Source organism: Hylaeus volcanicus, chromosome 4, assembly GCF_026283585.1.
Source record: "Hylaeus volcanicus isolate JK05 chromosome 4, UHH_iyHylVolc1.0_haploid, whole genome shotgun sequence".
Taxonomy (NCBI): Eukaryota; Metazoa; Arthropoda; class Insecta; order Hymenoptera; family Colletidae; genus Hylaeus; species Hylaeus volcanicus.
In genome coordinates, this window is record NC_071979.1 from 26,212,709 (window position 1) to 26,231,510 (window position 18,802).

General features: G+C 43.9%; 1 protein-coding gene across 10 annotated transcripts in view; it reads left to right on the forward strand.

The window, feature by feature from the left end:
- LOC128875673 (broad-complex core protein) overlaps window positions 1-18,802 on the forward strand; it is a 96,974-nt gene that overhangs the window by 55,989 nt on the left and 22,183 nt on the right. For 6 of the 10 annotated variants that reach the window (XM_054121469.1, XM_054121470.1, XM_054121472.1 and 3 more), the window contains exon 6: window positions 370-4,034. The exons of 2 other annotated variants lie outside the window; for them this stretch is intronic. In XM_054121469.1, the coding sequence (XP_053977444.1) occupies window positions 370-1,070 (701 nt within the window). In that variant the 3' untranslated portion in view covers window positions 1,071-4,034. Of the gene's footprint in view, window positions 1-369; window positions 6,912-18,802 lie in introns of those variants that run through there. 2 more of the 10 variants (XM_054121475.1, XM_054121474.1) reach the window with 1 other exon arrangement.

Here is an 18,802-nt window from a genome sequence, read left to right on the forward strand (position 1 = left end):
GTTCCCACCGATACACAGCTTTCTCTCCGGGCTTCTTCAAGTTCTCTCGGGCCTTTTCTCCTCCGCGACTCTCTCGCCTCCTTTTAACTCTCGGACGATTAACAACATCCCGTGCCCGTTTAGCCGGAAAGCGGGCCGCGTTTCTCTCGATTTCTACTTTTCTTTTGTCCCACCCCAACCCCAAACTCGATTCACCTCTTTCTCTCTCTCTCTCTCTCTCTCCGTGACCGCGAGAGCCACTCGACGCGAGAGAGCCGGGACGGCAAACGGAGAGACGTGGAAATCGCTCGACGCTTCGATAGACGACGCCGTGTGTAATTAATCCGCGCGAATCTCGGTTGGACTCAGCCCCCTCCTCTTTGGTTGCAGACCGGGAGGTCGCCGAGGAGGACGGGGGTTGGCAGTCCGCTACCAACGGAGACGGTCAACGGGAAACCGGCCAATCGGGCCAAAGTACAGGAACTAGTCAGTGCGAGGTGGTGCAGCAAGGCCACCAGCAGCACCAGGAGCTGCCCATTATCGATCTCTTAGACGACATTAACGATCAGATGCAGATCGTGCTCAAGTCGGAACCTCTGTCGCCGAAGATCGAAGAGCTCGAGTCGTGTCTGCTCACGGAGCAGATGGATCTGCAGCCGGATCCGCTCTCGACGGCGAACAGCCAGCAGAATCGCCAGCAGAACGCCAACAGGCACCATCACCAAGCGCGAACGGTGGCTAACGAGACCGGTCCGTTCGCCGATCTGCGTTGGCTGACGCAAAACGAGAACATGCAACCGATGTCGAAGCTCCGAGAGTCCACGCGAACGGCCGTCGAACAGGAGCACGGCAAACACTCGAATCGCTCGAACAGCGCCACTTACTGCAGCTTCTGCCAGAAGACTTTCTCGCGGGCATGGTCGCTCCAGAGGCACCTGGCGGACACGCATTTCTACGTGCCGCAGTCGCTCTCGTGCGACCAGTGCGGCAGGAGTTACAAGTCCAGGAACAGCCTCGTCAGCCACAAGAGCCAGTACCACGCGAAGAAGGAGCGCAAGGAGCACGACGAACAGTGCGAGGTCACGTATTGACCGGCCCCCATGGTTTAGTGACCGAATTGCCCCGGAGGTTCCGTCTTGTCCCGCGTACACGGATCACGCGGGGGCGGATGTACGTAGCGTCAACATTTTGGGGGACGCGTTTAGACTCGCGCGATATTCCCGGCATGAGAAAGCAACGAGACGCTTCGACGCGCGCTCGAACCGATCGTTAAGCGATTTTTGTATATATCGTTGACTAGACCGGACACGTTCCGAGCTTTTTTGTACATATCCCTCGGTTACGTTCGAACTCGACCTTTTCCACGCGAGCCTAGCACGGGAGAGGACTTACTGTTACCTCGTTACGCACGCCAAAGAGAGTATAGGTTAATTACACGCGTTAACTTAAGTTTCGTTACCCCGTTCAGCCAGTCGATGACGTTGTAGGTTTTGGAGTATGCTCCGCCATCTGGACTAGTCGACGAGGGTCTATCCGCGACGAGATCGATAGCTCTCCCCTTCGGTACGACTGTGTTCTTCCTCATCTACCCTCGAGTTTTAGCCAAGGGTAGTTCACCCCGCCGACGATAAAGTCGACTTTGTACCATTTTCCTTTCTCCGTCGATCGTTAGTACTGCCGAGATATCGATGCAGCTTGCTGTATAGAGTCGACGTGACCATTGGGTGGTTTTCAAGCTTGCCGACAGAGCTTTCGTCGGTCACGGAACCAACCTCTGGGTGATCCTAACACACGTTCATCAAGGACGTAGCTATTTATCGTTCGATGGGAATGCAAGCCATCTATCCGCCGACCTTTAACACTTTGGACTCCAGCATCTTTCTCTGTGGGCATACTACGCGTTAGAAATGTTCGATATATTGTTAGAAATATTCGACGAATTGCGTTATACACTCGTTATCGGTTCTTTTCGCGATATTCATTTGTTGTCTACCATACAGAACTCCGATAATAGTCTAAATGAAGTCAAATCAACACTGTTTGGTACAATTCTTTTAGGACACAGATTTCGTACGCTTCGTTTTGTTAGAACGGTTTTTTAATCCTCTGTAACGAGTGAATGCACCAGTCACCGTGTGTTTATCGGATTATTCGATATGTAGGACATCTGTTATATGAATTAGTTCGGTGCATACTGGGATTTTCGAGACAAGTGTCACAATAACGAGTATTTCTGTTCCTATTGGACCCTTTCGATTAGGATCACGTTTAATCTTTCCTTTCGATTTATACAGAGCGTTCGATAACTGGTGGTACAAGTAAAAAGGGGGAGATTCTAGTTGATTCTACATAATAAAATAAGTCGAAAGTATAGAATGAAAATTTGTCATGTAAGGCTTTGTTGAGGCGCCGTTGAAACTGCCTGAAGAAATCGGATAGCGAGTGACACTCGCCGCTGGGGTGCGAAGGGTTGACAAATTTTCGGTTCGGTTGGCGGACCGACGCGTCTCGTTTCTCCGTATCGTTCCTCGGTTCCTCGTATCGTTCCGTCCGTTCCCCTTCCCGCGTCTCGACGCCTTTCTCATGCGCGGGCCGCTTGGTGTCTCGTTTCCTGCGATTCAGCATGTTACCTGGTGCGTCTTCCACCAGGAGGGCCGTTAGAACGATCCCGCTGACGGAAAATCGTAGTTACGTCGCGACGTACCTAACCGTTACTAGCACGTAGGCGTGATTGTCGTTAGAAGGTGAATGAAAACAAATAAAAGACGTTTCTGATGAAAGGAAATCTATCGTTTTTTACTGACAAACACCAACCCGCCTCTCGCGTAGTTGCCGAGAAAAAAATCGTCGCAATAACGTTTCGTTGGAACGTAAAACCAACAATCGACTGTTCGCTTCATCGCATCATTCCGTTAGACCAATTATAATCACACTCTTGTATATATTATATATATTTATATTCCACACACGTATACCTACAAGATCTACTCTGCTCTGTCTTGCTGTAAATAATACGCATCGACATGGATCCATCTCTGGTGCTCTGAAAACACTAACGTCATCGCTCACGATCGTTCACTGGAATCTTGGAATTGCTTGCACTCTACTATCGTAATGCGCTAAAACGAAAAAAAACAAACAAACAAAAAAGAGCACAACGACGTATCGTGAAAAGTAAAGATACGGCACGCTGCCTTTCGAACTGAAGGAGCCTTCCGCTGCCAAACGAAATCGTCGCCATTGTCATCGTATCGCGGTTATGGTTGATCATGCGCGTAATAGTCGTACCAGTTCCACGAATTGGGTCTCGTTTGTATGTTGTTCTAGTCGTTTTTAGAGAGCTTTAGAGACCGAAACAAAACGTATCCACGCCGGGACGCTCGGGAACCGGATGACGGTTGACAATGGGGCGGAAGGCGGTTCCGTCGGAAGGCACGCGCCGTGTGTCACGTGTAAAACGGAAACTAGAATGGACGTGCGATGAAGATGCTGTGGTAGCACCTGCAAAGCATTATCACGTGGTTCCGAAGTAACGCAAAAGACAAAAAAAAAAAATAAAAAATAAATAAAATGACAGTTTGAGCACGGCTTGGTCGGGTGACGGTGCAACGTGCGCGAAACTAATCGAGAAGGGCGCACGAATGTTTCTCTCTCTCTCTCTCGGCTCTCGGATAAAAAGGTGGTAGATGGTGGCGTTTGAGAGTGAAAGCAAATAAAAAAAAAAAAAAAAAAGTAAATGACCACGTGTCACGGGGCACGCGATACACGTGACTAGAGGGAGGACTCTAGAGCGGCCGGGGAACGGGTTTCCCCGTCTCCGCCGTGAAACGCGTGCCCGGACCTACGCGTCCGAACTGAAGTTCGAGCACAAACAAACCAAAAGTAACCCCTGTGTCTGGTTCTGCCGCCAGGTCAGTTGGCCGGCAGCGGCGCGTCCGATGAGTTTCGATGCGAGCCTTGCAACAAAATCCTGACCTCCCTAACGCGGTTGAGGCGGCACATACAGAACGTGCACACCAGGCCCAGCAAGGAACCGATCTGTAACATCTGCAAGCGGGTTTACTCGAGCCTGAACAGCCTCCGGAACCACAAGAGCATCTATCATCGGCAACACAGCAAGAACGAGCAGGAGCGCAAGAAGATGGAACAGATGCGCGAACGGGAGAGAGAGCAGAGAGAACACACGGAGAGAATGAGCTCTCAGCAGCAGCAGCAGCAGCAACAGCAGCAACAACAGCAGGACCAACAGCAGCAGCAGCAGCAGCAGCAGCAACAGTCGAGATTGGGATAGGGCGTCCACTCTCGGTGCTCCGATCCTCGACTCGTCCTAGAGGGTTAGGGCAAGTTGATCCACTTTGCGATCAAGCGATTGCGCGCGTGTCTCCGATCGGAGCTATGATCTAGGGATCGTGAACCGGTGTTCCACGCGTTGCGTCGTCCGTTTTCATTTAGAGCGAATTAGAACGTTGCTGGGAGCGTTATCCGATAGTCTGACGTGGGCGCACGTTAGCTGACGAGCCGTTAAAGAATCTCATTTGAACGCCGATGTTGGATTTATTCGTTGGTTTCACGGCAGTATCGTCGGGTTATCTGCAGGGTGATTCGATCGATAGTTTCCTACAAAGTCACGTTGTTTTTTTAAGCAGTGCTATAATCGTGTTTGTACATTCGATCTGCCGATTGGCGTGCTTTTGTGGGAATTTAGCGAGAGGATCACTCTGTGTATACTCAGCGTATACACGCTGATCTCTTTGCTAGTTTCCCACAACGGCGCACCGATTTCGATACGTATCTGTCATGAGAGCCCTCTGGGTGCTGAATTCTGCGATGGACACAGATGTGCGTGGGTTTTGTGGGTGTGAATCGAACCAGGCCCGTAGTCAGTGGGCTGGTATGTAACATCGGAGACCTACTGACAGATTGTATGTATAAACACAGACTTAGTACCGCGACGTGTTGATGAATGCCCACCTTTGTGGGAAACTAGTCGAAGAATCACTATTGTTTCTGTCGTGCGGGATAGTGACTTGCGTTGTCGGTTTTTGCATGCGTTCTCTAGCGTCGCCGTCGATTATGGGCTCGTGTTTACCCCTCCGCTAGGACCTGGTGCTCGGGGAAAGCGGCGTCTTTGAATTCGAACCGCGGGAAAGACTATGTGATAGTAGGCGATACTGTTATTATACTTTTCGAAGGAGTCTCCGTTTGAGCGGACAAATCTCGGAACAACATCGTGAAATGCTGCGACGATCTTTGTAAATCGGCACTGATCTTCGTTTAGTTTACGTCTTCGTGTTGGTTTCTGCCAACAAACGCAAAAAAAATGACAATATTGTTCAAACGTCCTTCGTTTAAACAAAATTATAAAATTGAATTCTATGGATCTTAAATTCTACAGTTTTTCGACTTGTTGATGTATCTCTTGTTGTTCGTGTTTCTCCTAAATAGTATTTAATATTACATTTTTATTTTCTTTTTATATTGGTTGTGATATTGCATTTACCATTTTTTTGTGCAGATTTTGTTGCGTTTTAATCAGGTTGTCATAACGACGTAGCCTAAACGAAGATTTCGGTGTCAGTTTGTAGGGGCCGGTACAACATTTGACGTTGTTTAAAAAAAGAAGCTAGAAGAGGAGGAAATTTAATTTTTCTACTAAGGTTACAAAGAAAAATATATATATACATATATGTATATGTTGCATTGTATGTAAATAGTTAAGCTGAAATATCGGTACTTCCACTCGCGGTTGAACTCCTTGCTTCGAAGACGTTCTTAATTTAACTCTGTCCGAGAAATAGGTAAATGAAAGCAACTGTTCCCTTGTTACTTTACGAATGGTCGTTCTTTTTATCGGGACGGTGGCCGCCGTCCACCGTACTGGCACGATGTCACGAGAAATATCGCAGTACAAACCTTAAAATAAACTATAAGTTAACGTATCTAAGTTAGGGTCGCGATGCTCTCCGTTTCCTGAGCGTACAATTCACGGGAACTAAATCCTCGTTTTCATCCATCCTGTTTTCCGTTCTGTTTCTCCATTTCGTCCCGTCTAAACTCGAACGAGGAGGAACTGCGCGCCGGTACTTAAAACGCGCGTTGGTACCATAAAGACGTTAACCCTTTGAGTGCCGAATCGCCTAACAGTCGCGATCGCTGGGGACAGGATAATTTTTTTTTATTAAAAACACTTGAATGTAAAGGATGTATTAATTTGGAAATTAACGAACCCAAGTATCTGAACTTGATAAAAATAATTAAAAATACGCTGGACTTTATGGGTATGTTTTTGAACCTCTTCAGGGATGATTACTTCGTTAGAAGTAAACAAAAGTTCAAGGTAATGATTAATCTCGTTGTTGTGTTATGTCATTGGAAAAGTTTTGTTTAATATTTATTCGCGCTTGTAATGATTATTTCGACACGATAGCACATAATTTTTTTAATATTATTTAATTTACGTAATTGCGACATAATTTTATGTATTATCGTGTCGAAATAAGCTTCCAACTCGGTAATTAAATACACACGTATGCGCCAGTATCCTTGAAGAAGTTAAACAACAAAATATTCAATTTTAAAATTATATTTCGTTCAAAGAAATCTTTTATATGTTGACAAAATTAAACCTGTTCAATTGCTTTGTAAAATCATAAACCATTCTATTTCGAATCTACTAAAATTAAAAGTTCTACAAGACCTGATGAGTCTCGAAATTTCATCGATCACAAATCAATCATAGCATTTTGTGCCGTTTCCATGAATATCGCAAACATTGCATTTCCTTCTTGTTTAATTTATTGTTATCACTATATTCACGGCACTGAAAGGGTTAAATAAACGAAGAGAGTCCTCCTGGTTAGAGCCAGGAGGAATTCACTCGATGGCGTTACTCGCGGGTAATGGTGCAATGCGCAATCGAAACGGTTTTGTTTCTTCTTTCAGTTTTGAAATTTTCGGAAATCTCGAACCGACGCCGAAAACAATTAGGTCGATGCGTGCCCGCCACGCGAGAACAATTTCGCTGAGACAATCAACGTCGATTGCTAAATTAGCGGTTACATTCAGCACGACTGATTTCGATTGGTTCGACGCGATGGTATAGCTCGCGCAACAATTTAACGGTAATTCATCCCGCGTTGGAAAACACACCTCCTCGCTTTGTCGGGAAAGCAAGTTTTCATCGGTGGCGTAACCAACAATTACAGGGTTTGTTTGCTAAAATTCCTTGCAGAGTCCTTTTAAAAGTCCTTTAAATATTTTTATTTTCGTCTTAATCGACGAAATCTGCGGAAGAATATTCATTCGATTAATGGTGCGCAGTGTACATTTCTTATTTTAAGTAAGATTTAAAAATGAAATCAGGCAGTAGACGAAATCAGAAATTATCCATGTTACGTTTGCTTTTTGTTCGTTACGTCACTGTTGCTATTTATTGATCTTTAAGATTTCTAATTCTTCTTCGTAGCAGAAATTGTTGATCCTACGCGTTTTGACGCGGCGAAGGGGGAATGTTTTTCAGCGATTGTCACTGTTATAATAACTTCGTTGGGTCCGAGTGATCGTTATGTCGCAATTACTATAACCGCGATATAAAATTGTGATAACCGCCGTGTGCTGTCTTCAAAGGTTCCCTCGATCCCGTGTGCTCGCATAAGAAATAAATCACAACAACTTGGATGCGAAGAGGGCATCGCCTACACGTACAATGTAAATAAAATCCTGTTGGTTTGCGTAAGCGATTCAAGCATCTTATCGTGGACGTTTAACGTTCCTTTAAAATTCGAGAGATTCTTGGTTCATTCGATAAGAACTGAAGAGAGTTTGACGTTTTTTTAAAGAAAACAGTAACGATTAGTAATCATCGCAAGGTTTTGTTTCTTTTTAGATTAATTAAAAAAATTCGTTTAGTTTTTGTTTTCAATTTGTCTCGTATAATTTAGGGGCGTGTGCCCGGGGTTATACAAAACCTGTCCACAAAATTTATGTTATTGTCTTAACCCATTTATTGATGCAACAGAAGTTGAAATTTTGTTTTAGATAATAATTAGAAAATATCGAAGGAAACGTGTTAAGAAATGAAGAGAAAATTAATTGATGACGTTTCAATATTTGTTGAAAATTATAATAATAATGTTTATTTAAAATTATAAGGAAAATACGAATCGTTGGTTATGTTTTATAAACGGTATTTACAAATAAGAATAAATTACCACTTTAATATAGTTTTACTTTTTGACTTTGGAGTTTTATTCGCTATAAATGGTATATGAAAAAAAAAATTTGTTTTGCAATAAACAATGTTATGTAAAAACACGATTAGAGATTAAGTCGCTCCTTAAGCTAGCACACCTTTCCAAATAAATTTATAACCTTCCTAATATTTTTAATTGTCGACATCATTCAGAGTGCAAAATACTCGTCAAAGTTGATACTTTAATTTTAGAAAATTGTTGAAGCTTTATTTCTGTTACGGTCTTTGCTGGTGCAACCCCTAAAACCACAACCGAAATATAAAATAAAAATGTTTCAAATTGCAAACGTTGTAATCCAAACAAGGAGAGGAAAATAAATGGACGCGTCCAGTTTAAATGAACCTCCAATAAAATAAAGCACAACGTTGAATAAGTTTTCAAGGCATGAAACAATGGTAAACAAGCGTGGAAAACGTTACACGTCCAGAATGAATTCTTGACTCGACTGCAACAACCAAGGAGATTTTCTCTAACACAAGCATCAACCAGCATCATGTAAATAAAACTCGTTCACCTGAGAATAAACGGCGTGAAACGCGTGCGTGTACGTACTCGTGTAAATAAGAATGTCTTTTATATCCGAATTTATCGATACGAGCGTAGTTGCATACGTATTATATCCGCGCGCGTATATTGATGGTGTATGAATATATACACATTTTTCTTTCAATTATTTTTGTTATCGGGTTTTCGGGGATAACGTACGTCCGATGTTACTTACCGTATCCTTGTTTCCTCGTTACTTATTATTAATCGGGTTCTCAAAATTATCGGCTATTCTTCTTACAATTTAACTCTTCGAGGGCTGAAGACTCGTGGCAAAAACGTTCTGCGTGGACGATGTTGACCACAGAATCCTTTTTTTCTTAATGTGAAAAATACTTCTCCTATCGTTATTCTTCGCGAGTGGGTTCGCATAGCAGACTTGATCACGACCGTTGCAATCATCCAAATTAAACAAACCGAAATGATTCTCAATCTGCATGAATATCGTCTGAACTAGAATAAAAAATTTTCATTTTTTGTTTAACCCGCCACACTAGAGGGATTCCTTCAACAATATATCGTGTCTCAAGGATGTTTGCGTCTCCAGCACCCGAAGGGGTTAATTATTACGTTTATTGTATCGCTATTACTATTATTAACATTATAATTATCACAATCTACCATTATTATTTATGAATAAAATGTTTTTCTTTCTTCTGTACGCTGAGAGAGAGAGAGAGAGAGAGCGGGCCCCGTTTATTTTTCACGTGGAAGCGGAGAAAGGTGCGCGACGGGGGCAACGACGGTGGCGCAGCTCGTTAACCTTCGCGAGCAGGCTGATTACGCAACCACCCGTTTGCCGGCGCGTTGCCGTATTTTCTTTTCTGGTTCCGTTTTGTTCTCTTTGGCCGCGTTACACCTCGTTGCCCTGCGCGCGCTTCCGGTCGACCCACATACACGCGCAATCCACCGGTACCCACGTAAGCCCCAGACCCCGTGACACGTATATTCGCCCGAGGTGCCTCGTCTCGTGTTCATCCCTGGAGTCAATGGGTGCGCGTTCACGCTTCACGGCACCCGAGGGTCAGACCCAGCCACCATCGAGATATGCACCGTTATATCCGCGCGCCCGAGGACACACGGTACACCGCCATGCTCTCTTTTCTTTTTAGCCCCCCCCCCCCCCCACACCCCCCACCCTGCCCTTAAACCCCGGAAACGGAAGCTCTCCTCGCGCCACCAGCATCAGAGATGGACGAATCGGTTGAAATTTGAACTGTTTAATTAGTTTGTGAAATTTTTAAACTATTCTCTTTCGAATCTAGTAAAATAAGAAAGTTCATTTTGGGTGGAACAAGCTTGAAAAGATTAATCGATAGCGCAAGCTCTTCTCGCGCCAGAGATGGACAAATCGATCGAAATTAGAATTGTTTAATTAATTTGTACAATTTTTAGACCATTCTGTTCCAAATCAGTCGCCTGTCTGATGCAAATGGTCAATCGTGCGTGCCCTTCAGTAAATAAAAATAATGAAACTAAACGATCAACCGAGTCACTTATGTTCTTAAACCTCCGAGTAAGCGTCATTAATTTACTTACAAATTAATGAGTCCGAATAGCCGGCTAAAGGATTAACAAATCTAAATGTTTTAACTGAACCGATGTAATAAAAAATATAATATATATTACGTCGTTCCTTAAGTTTGTGCACCAGATTGTCTGATATCTAATGGAAAACAACTACAGAAATTTTACAGCGACGGTACAATGACATCTCCAGAAAGGTGGTATCCTAGAAAGAGAGGCTGATTACATTCTTTCGTAACACTCGAAGGTATATTTCGCTTATATTTCATTTATTAATTCGAATAGCAGGACAATAAGTGTCGTGCACTCGGCGGGTAACCTAATAGTAAATATACTTACATTTTAAACAACGTAACCGCGTCTCGAGTATGTATGCGTCCACAGTCTACGCCAATAACGTTCTCTGGACGCATGCATGCCGCTATGTCGCACAAATGGTTAACTCTTTACCGGATAACGTTCATCCGAAGTGAAATACGTTCGTAACAAGTTTGCCGATCTCTGGTGCGACTCTCGCTTTTCTCCTCGCAACGCCTCGGGGGCCTCCGTTGCATTCCCAGACCTTGTCCACGCGTCGACGCGTATCCTCGATTGTTTTGCATCGAGCGTTTAATAATACACAGGAAAGGAAGAATTCGGAGAATGCAGCGGAGACCTCGGATCAGTCACGGCTCAGGGCCGCGGAGGAACGTGCACGCGCGCGCGCGCATCGACAACCGTGCCTCCGAGATTCGTAGAGAATCCCGGACTTCCGGTGGGCGACGATCGCCGATCGTTGCATTACCTATGGTCAATGACAAACCAGAGCCCCGAGCCACATTTCTCTCTGCGATCTCTATGATCTGTTCGATCGAAACGCAAAAGATTTTGAAAGAAAACAGAAAAAAAAAAAAGTAATCGAGAAAAGAATTATCGAGCGGTCACAGTACGTTCTGTCGCCCCCGGAGAACAGCTGCCACCACGGCGGCGATTGACGGCTTCTCGACGCATGTATCTCCTCATCATCACCACCACCACCCCCACCCCCCTCCCATCCCCCACACATTTTTGAAACCATCACCATTGATCCTGTCGTTTCCTTCGTCGAACTTCCTCGATACCTTGCCGATAACCTCTTGAAACGTCAACGAATTTCCCATTTACGAACCATTTACCCCGCCCCTTAATCATACCATAACAAACACCCCCACCCCCCCACCCCCCTCTGGCCCTGCGCATCGAAGAATACAATCAGCGTACACTAATCTTGTCCAGTGATATTAATGGCAGTCGTATCTTTGTTCTTGTTTGTTCCCGGTCCCGCTCACTCGGCTATACGTTCGGCTCTGGTTCGTCATTGTTCTGTGTGTACCTACCCGCTACCTTCACGAACACGGATTTGCGCTGGGGGTCCATCCACACACGTGGCTCTCCGTGTGCCTCCTCCTACGCCACAAATATTGGTTCGTAACGGAAAATATCTTTTCTTTTTAATTGGGTGTCGATACTTGTAACGGACATATTGGTGCTTGGTCTTTCTCTCTGTCTATCTTTCTCTGTATTTTTTTTTTTTCAATCTCTCCTAAATTTTTCATTAAAATTTTAATATTCTTTCGACTATTTCGTTGCCTGTCTCTGTTTCTACTTTAAATTCTCACCTAACGTTCGTTTCACGTTGTATTTCTCTCTCTCTCTCTCTCTCTCTCTCTCTCTCTCTCTCTCTCTCTCTCATTTTCGTTTCCATCTATCTAACCATTAATCGCCTATTTGTTCACGCGTCATCTACGCCGCCTCTACGCGTTATCTGTGTCACTTTCGCGTCGAACAAACGTAACTACAACGATCGTCGTCTCCTTTCATTTTCTACATAAAAATCGAAATGAACGAATAAAAATAAAATCAGTCGGTGGCGGTCAAGGGGGTCCACCGTCCGCGATCCTCGCGATGAGATTGTCGCACCCGTTGCACGGAAGTCTGCTACCCCCGGGCGTGTGCTATACCTGCGACGTTTGCGGTAAAACCCTTTCCACGAAGCTGACCCTCAAACGGCACAAAGAGCAGCAGCACTTCCAGCCCCTGAACAGCGCTGTCTGCGCGCTCTGCCACAAGGTGTTCAGGACGCTGAACAGCCTGAACAATCACAAGAGCATCTACCATCGTAGACAGAAATAGAAGCCGGTTATATCGTCGCGTTACGCTCACACCGTGCCGAGGAACACTGTGAAACGAGCTTAAAGTAGACAGAATGAAATGATAAGAAAACGAAAATGATAAAAAAAAAACTAAAAAAAAAATGAAAAATTAAAAGGGAAGAAAGAAATGAAAAATAACGGTGCCAATGGACGACGAACGGGGTCCCGAGGAAGAGGGACGAGAACGACCCGACCACGTCGACGGCATGGCAACTCGAAGAGGAGCGTTTTACTACCACCGCTAAAAACGGTGGTTGTACGGATCGCGCTGTGTTCTTTCTCATTTTCTTTCCACATCGTGTTCGACGTTACGGTTGCAAACATTTGTTGAACTGTCCCTTTTTTCGTCGTTCACGGCGTCGAATACGGAATTGTTGTTATATTGTTAGTTATTATAATCGGTTGCTGGCGTCGCGACAGTCGCGGCGCGCACGTTCGTTGGTTCGACGATTAATCTGTTGACGTTTTTGCGATACCCATGGGACCAGTTGCGGTAACGAGATTCTCGCGTTGATAGTTTTTACTCGGGTCGTGAGAAAGTCGAATCGTGAGGTAGGGGAGGTTGGGGATTGGGGGTTGTAGAAAGGTGGCCGACGAGGCGAAAGTATAGTAGAGTAAACCAGCGCGACGCGTGCTACGCTGTTCGCGACGAGAATCTGTTCGTCGACGATGGGAACGAGACGAGCGACGTCCGTAGAGAAGATGAAGACGAAGCATCATTGGAGATCGATTGGGACCGGCTTTGAGAAAACGAAATCAGTGCTTCCAGACGAAGAATGAACGGACGCGTGGTGATTTTATTCTAATGCCGAGTGGCGGTGCAAATCTTTCGAGACACTCCGTTCCGAATATATTTTCATCGTGTTCCGACCTTGAACCGCTATCGCGTATCCGTATTACGTGATTTTGTCACGGACAAAAACCTCGGGAATTTGGCCTCGGTGTTTACAGCCGGACTAATGTTATCAATTGTTAGGACTAAGCGATACAAAATGAGATTATCACGAATCGCAACGGGAGAACCTCGTTTGCCAGCGATTCTCCACGAACGAAAGGGTTCCCGTATCCCCGAGTCCCAGAGGTGGGCACGATTCTTATCTGGGGCGACGATAACAGAGGCTTCCGGGTGGAAGACGGTATCCCTTAGGTAAAATTTCGTCGGCGTTGCAGTTTACTTTTTCAGGGGTTGAAAGACGCTCGTATTTACGGAGGGGGCCTTTAATTCGCCGCGAGCAACGCTATTTTTAGTATACGTGTATGTAAATAACTGGAAAAAAGTGTTTTTAGTTTTTAAGATAGATGTAAACGTTGTGTAAAATGAAAAATCGGGACATGCAATCATTTCCATGGAGGTGGTTTCCAAGGAAGACTTTATTTAGAAGACATTTTATCGCTGGCCCTTTTATATTCAAATTATGGAAGTTTAATGTAGTAAACAGCAATGAAAAACGTAATTTTAGTTAAGTGACAATGCATGTACTTATTTTATTCTCCGAAATTTGGAGTTAACATAGTTTGCATTTGTAAAGGTGTGTTTCAGATATGTATATCGAACAATGTATATTGTACAATGTGTGTAAAGCAATGGATATTGTACAATGTACATTGTGCAGATATGTATATCGAAACAATCAAAATTATCAGAATGTCAATTGATCTCTGACGAAGCCAACTGCAATATTGGCCAAAGGACTCGGTTCACGCTTGAAAGCCTCGATTAGTATCAACCACGAAGAACTGGACCATGAAAGCCTCGAATATCATAATTCGTATCTAGATAACAATTACGAATAACGAATGAAAGATGAACTTTCGATGGGTTGTTCGTTTGATAATAATTTGAATGTGAACTTAAAATCTATAATTAAATTATTACACGAGAATCCAAACAAATTAATTAATTGCATTACTTAGATTAGGCAAACAACATATACACGTAAACGAGATAATTATATAACATTTATACATGTTTGATTATGTCTTTCCGATACAAGTTTTTCGCGAAATTAACATTTATTATCCATGACTTGTTTTGATTGTTCCAATTAAAATCTTGTTTATAAGTTCGCCGATGGTCTCTGACGACGACGACCGTTGAATATTTATCAGTATTTTTATTTTTAAATTGATTAATGCAATCAAGGCCACACTATTTACAGTGAATTTACCTATTTTATCTTCTTCGAAAGAAAATACGTGTTTAAATTTGTGAAAAGACTACGCATTATTGTGACAATGTCTAATCGACTATACTTCAACCTCTAATTCTCATTCAACAAGCAACGAACATGAATTTATAACACGAATTCGAATTTATATGAAACGAGTAACGAACAAATGTCGTTCATCTTTTATTCGTTATTCGAAGTGCTCGTTTAGATAGAAATTTCGCCCATCTCCGGGCCGGGGTCGACTGTTCGATAAGACACACGGCTTAACCGCAGGCTATACACGGTAGTTAGGTTTACGTATTTCGACGAAAGAATGGAAATGAAAGGAAACGAATACTTCCAGGTGTCGAAGACACCATCGTCCAACTAACTTTAGGCGGAAACGTCCGAAACGTTTCGAAAAGACTGTAAAATGAATATTGATTAACCAGAAAGACTCGAGAATTTTTAATTGTTTCGATGTTCGAGGGGATGGGGTGGGGGTGAGGGGGGGTGGGGTGGGGCGGGTGGGTGTGGCAAGGACAGACTGGACACGAGAGGAAATCAAGGGAGAGGGGTTGAAAAGTACGCGCGGAAGAAGGGAAAAATAGGGAACCTCGTCCGTCGCAAATCGGCAACGATCGGTATCACGGCAACGCAGCTGTAAAAAGTAAACAAAAGTTACGAAGTGTTAAGCGAAATACGCAGGGTATCGTGAGCGCGCGAGAAGAATGCTACTGACTCCGCCCAATGGGAGGCGCCACGGGGGAGCATTTTTAAAATACAGCCCGACAAGTCGACTGCTGCTCGGTAGCGTTTCTGTACATTGTAATTGCACGTCTTGTGAAACAGGATACAGCGCACGCCGCTAGACGACGCTTTTTGTAGACTGTGCACGAAGACGACGGGAGCGTCTCGTCGAATACGATTGGTCGACTGGGCGGAGTTAGTAGCATTCATATCGCGCGCGTTCTGTAGCCGTGGCGAAGGAAGCTCTGCGATTCCTCCGCGACTCGATTTCGTTGTCTATTCGCGACGAACCGCGAGAAAGGACATACATTGATATAATATAATATAATATATACATATATATTTTATCTTAATATATTCATTCCATATTAAATGCTTTAGCGGGGTACCTTGCACACAGACACATATTCATTTCAATGGTATACACCGGGCTTTACGTAAAGTACCTTATCTTACTATTATTATTTTTATGATTATCATTATAACTATTATTACTATTACGTACAAGCCAGTTGCGTGAGGTGTTGCATTGGCTCCGTTAGGGGATGTTTTCGCGAACGTGTTCGCGTTCATGAGATTGTCGCTTGTGAAATTTTATGGTACAGTGTTCCGTACTATGATGCTTAATAAGAAAACAATATCGATGACGCGAATGCGTTCTCTACGACACGCCGCAACAGGGTTAATGAAACTTCTTGCAGTTGCATTTCAGTTTACTACTATCGTCGTCGCCGTTAGGATCGAACATTTATTTCCTTTCCCTTCGCGCGTTCATTATATTTCTTCGTTGCCGTGCGTGATACCGCACGTTCGTGTTTATCTTCTTCTTTCGTTTATATCAAGTTGTTGCATACGAAATGTCGGATTTTCCTGGAAAAAGTGTACTTTTCCGTAACTTGGTTACGGAATTGAAATTACTCGTTATGATTCCCTCTTGAAGCGGAAGTAGGCAAACGAGTAATCTGGAAAAGCAAATTCTTTCGTCTTCTATCTATGAAAGGGCAAATGTAATAACGGAGATCTCGTGTTGGCTTATGAAATTCTTTATTTAACCACAAACGAAGTGTTCAAATAAAATGTTGGAAGAAAGAATTATGCAGACGAACTCGGGATCTCCGTTGTTATACTTGCTTCTATTGGGAATAGAGAAGAATTTGCTGTCGTTGAGGATTTGTTTAATTACTTCTTTTTATAGTAGAACTGAGAGTTAGCAGATTCGATATATTATTTTCAACGAGATGCAAGTGTATTTAATATGTTATTTAAAAGATACTATATACATTTGGTACACGATTTTCATACACTATAAATGCATCGATAAATTATAAAAACTCGGATCAAGACAAGTTTTGTAAGGAGAAATTACAGATTAATCCAGGTGTTAAAACTAACGTACTACTACAAGAAAGTAAAATTTGAATAGTGTCGTGTAATTTTTACATACAATTAGTTACAGGCTGTCTAAAATCTCTGACTCGATACGAGCCGTCATTCCGTCCAGGATTCGTCGGTCTTTCTCCCTACAATACACGTACGTCTAGCCAAAAGCAAAGACTCGAATCAGAAATTTTTGTTTTACGTTTTCGATAACCATCGGATACCAAAATTCTTTAACGAGGAGACTGATCATTTTCTCTCTCTACGATGCACGCGTACTTCACAAATATTCAAAGTTCGTTTTCGCGGCAACGAAAGCTCGAACAAGAAAACATTATCTTACATTTTCGATTCGTTCTTTTACCTATAAATCGACCATATCGCTGCTTGTTCCACCAGTTACATTGCACAACGAGCACAATCGTTCGACCGCAATGTAATCGCGTCGGGGAATCCGAGATTTCGCATGCAACGACATAATTTTATTTAATTTCGTTCTGTCGTCGTCGAAAGTCCGACAATTACAATACTCAGCGTGAGAACAGCAGAGAAGGAAGGCGCGTTTCACCCTCGACTCGATTTGGCCTTGGCGCGAATTCATTTGCATACACTTCCATTCTTCGCCACCTCTCCAACGCGCACCCAACCGACGTCGTGTCTCTACTTTCTTGCACTTTCGAATTTTCTTCCCCCTCTACCTCCCGTTCTCCCCGTTTAACGCACCGCGCGCGAAAGGAGCTAGAAAGGGACGGAGCGGGGGAAGAGATACGGTAGCGATGACGACATCCGTTTCACGGCGAACTTTTTTCAAAACACGACGGAAACCGCGTCGCGAATTTAAACGCCTTCGGATTTCTTTTTTCATACGGTTCGAAGGGTGGGAGGGAGGGGAGGGGGGGAAGAGGGCGAGAGAAGAGGAAACACGGTCCACTAACACTGACAGGTAACTTATATACTAAACGATAATAGCCATATATACATATAACCGACTACATAGCATATACCTATATTTTAGTAGAACTTTGATAAGCAAACCACGCGAGGACTTCCTGACGATTGCGAGATCTTCCATCGTCGAACCTTCCCGACTTCTTTTCCGGGTTCTCATTCTTTCGTTTCGGAGCAAGATATAGATTCCGTCGGTATACGGATTAAAAATCACACAAATTTAACGGTAACCGTTCCTTCGAGAGGAAAACAAAATTCTGAAGTACCAACGAAAATTGAACAACCGTCTATTCGTTAACCCTTTGATTCGCAACGTGCGGGACTCGTGAGAGGCAATTCGAGCCAAACGCGAAAGGCACGATCCAAATACGTCGCGATCCTAAATTAAATGCCGAGGATTTAGCGACGAATAAAACTTCGCATATTGTCAAACGACCAGAAATTTATTCGTGCAATCAATTTGAGTTGACTTTATTCGACGTTTGCCATTCGATTAACACTTTGCTCGTCGAGTTACGTGGTCGGGGAACGTTTCGCCGCGGTTCAGGAAGACCTCGAAGGTCCCCAAACGATAAACATATAGACAGACTAGGTCCCGTCGTGCGTCGACATTCGTAGAGGATTGATCGCAAAGTAATTCGCTGAGCACACATAGACGACACATACGATATATATTTTACAGCGTACCGGGATAAGCACACTGTTGCATCATTGTACAAAACGGTGAACCCATCCACAGGCATACATACTCGCCGGAAGCATAAACGACACACACTCACACACAGACACACACACACGGAGGACTGACACAGAACAGCTCGATACACGAATATTTATCGACGAACACGGAGCAAGTCGACACGAAGACACACATGTGCATCGTTAGATAGGCTATGATAATTTAAATTAGGTTATATTCCGTTTCAAGTGATCCGCGTCGCTCGTATTTTCGAAGTATGTTCATTTCGCGATCCGAAGCAATTTCGTTTACCTGCCACCGTGAAATTTCGACTAGGGGCATATTAAATAAAAGGGGATCGGGTGGGGTGGGGGGGGGTGGGGGGGGGGGGTTGGGGCGGGGGATCGGGGAATGTACATACTT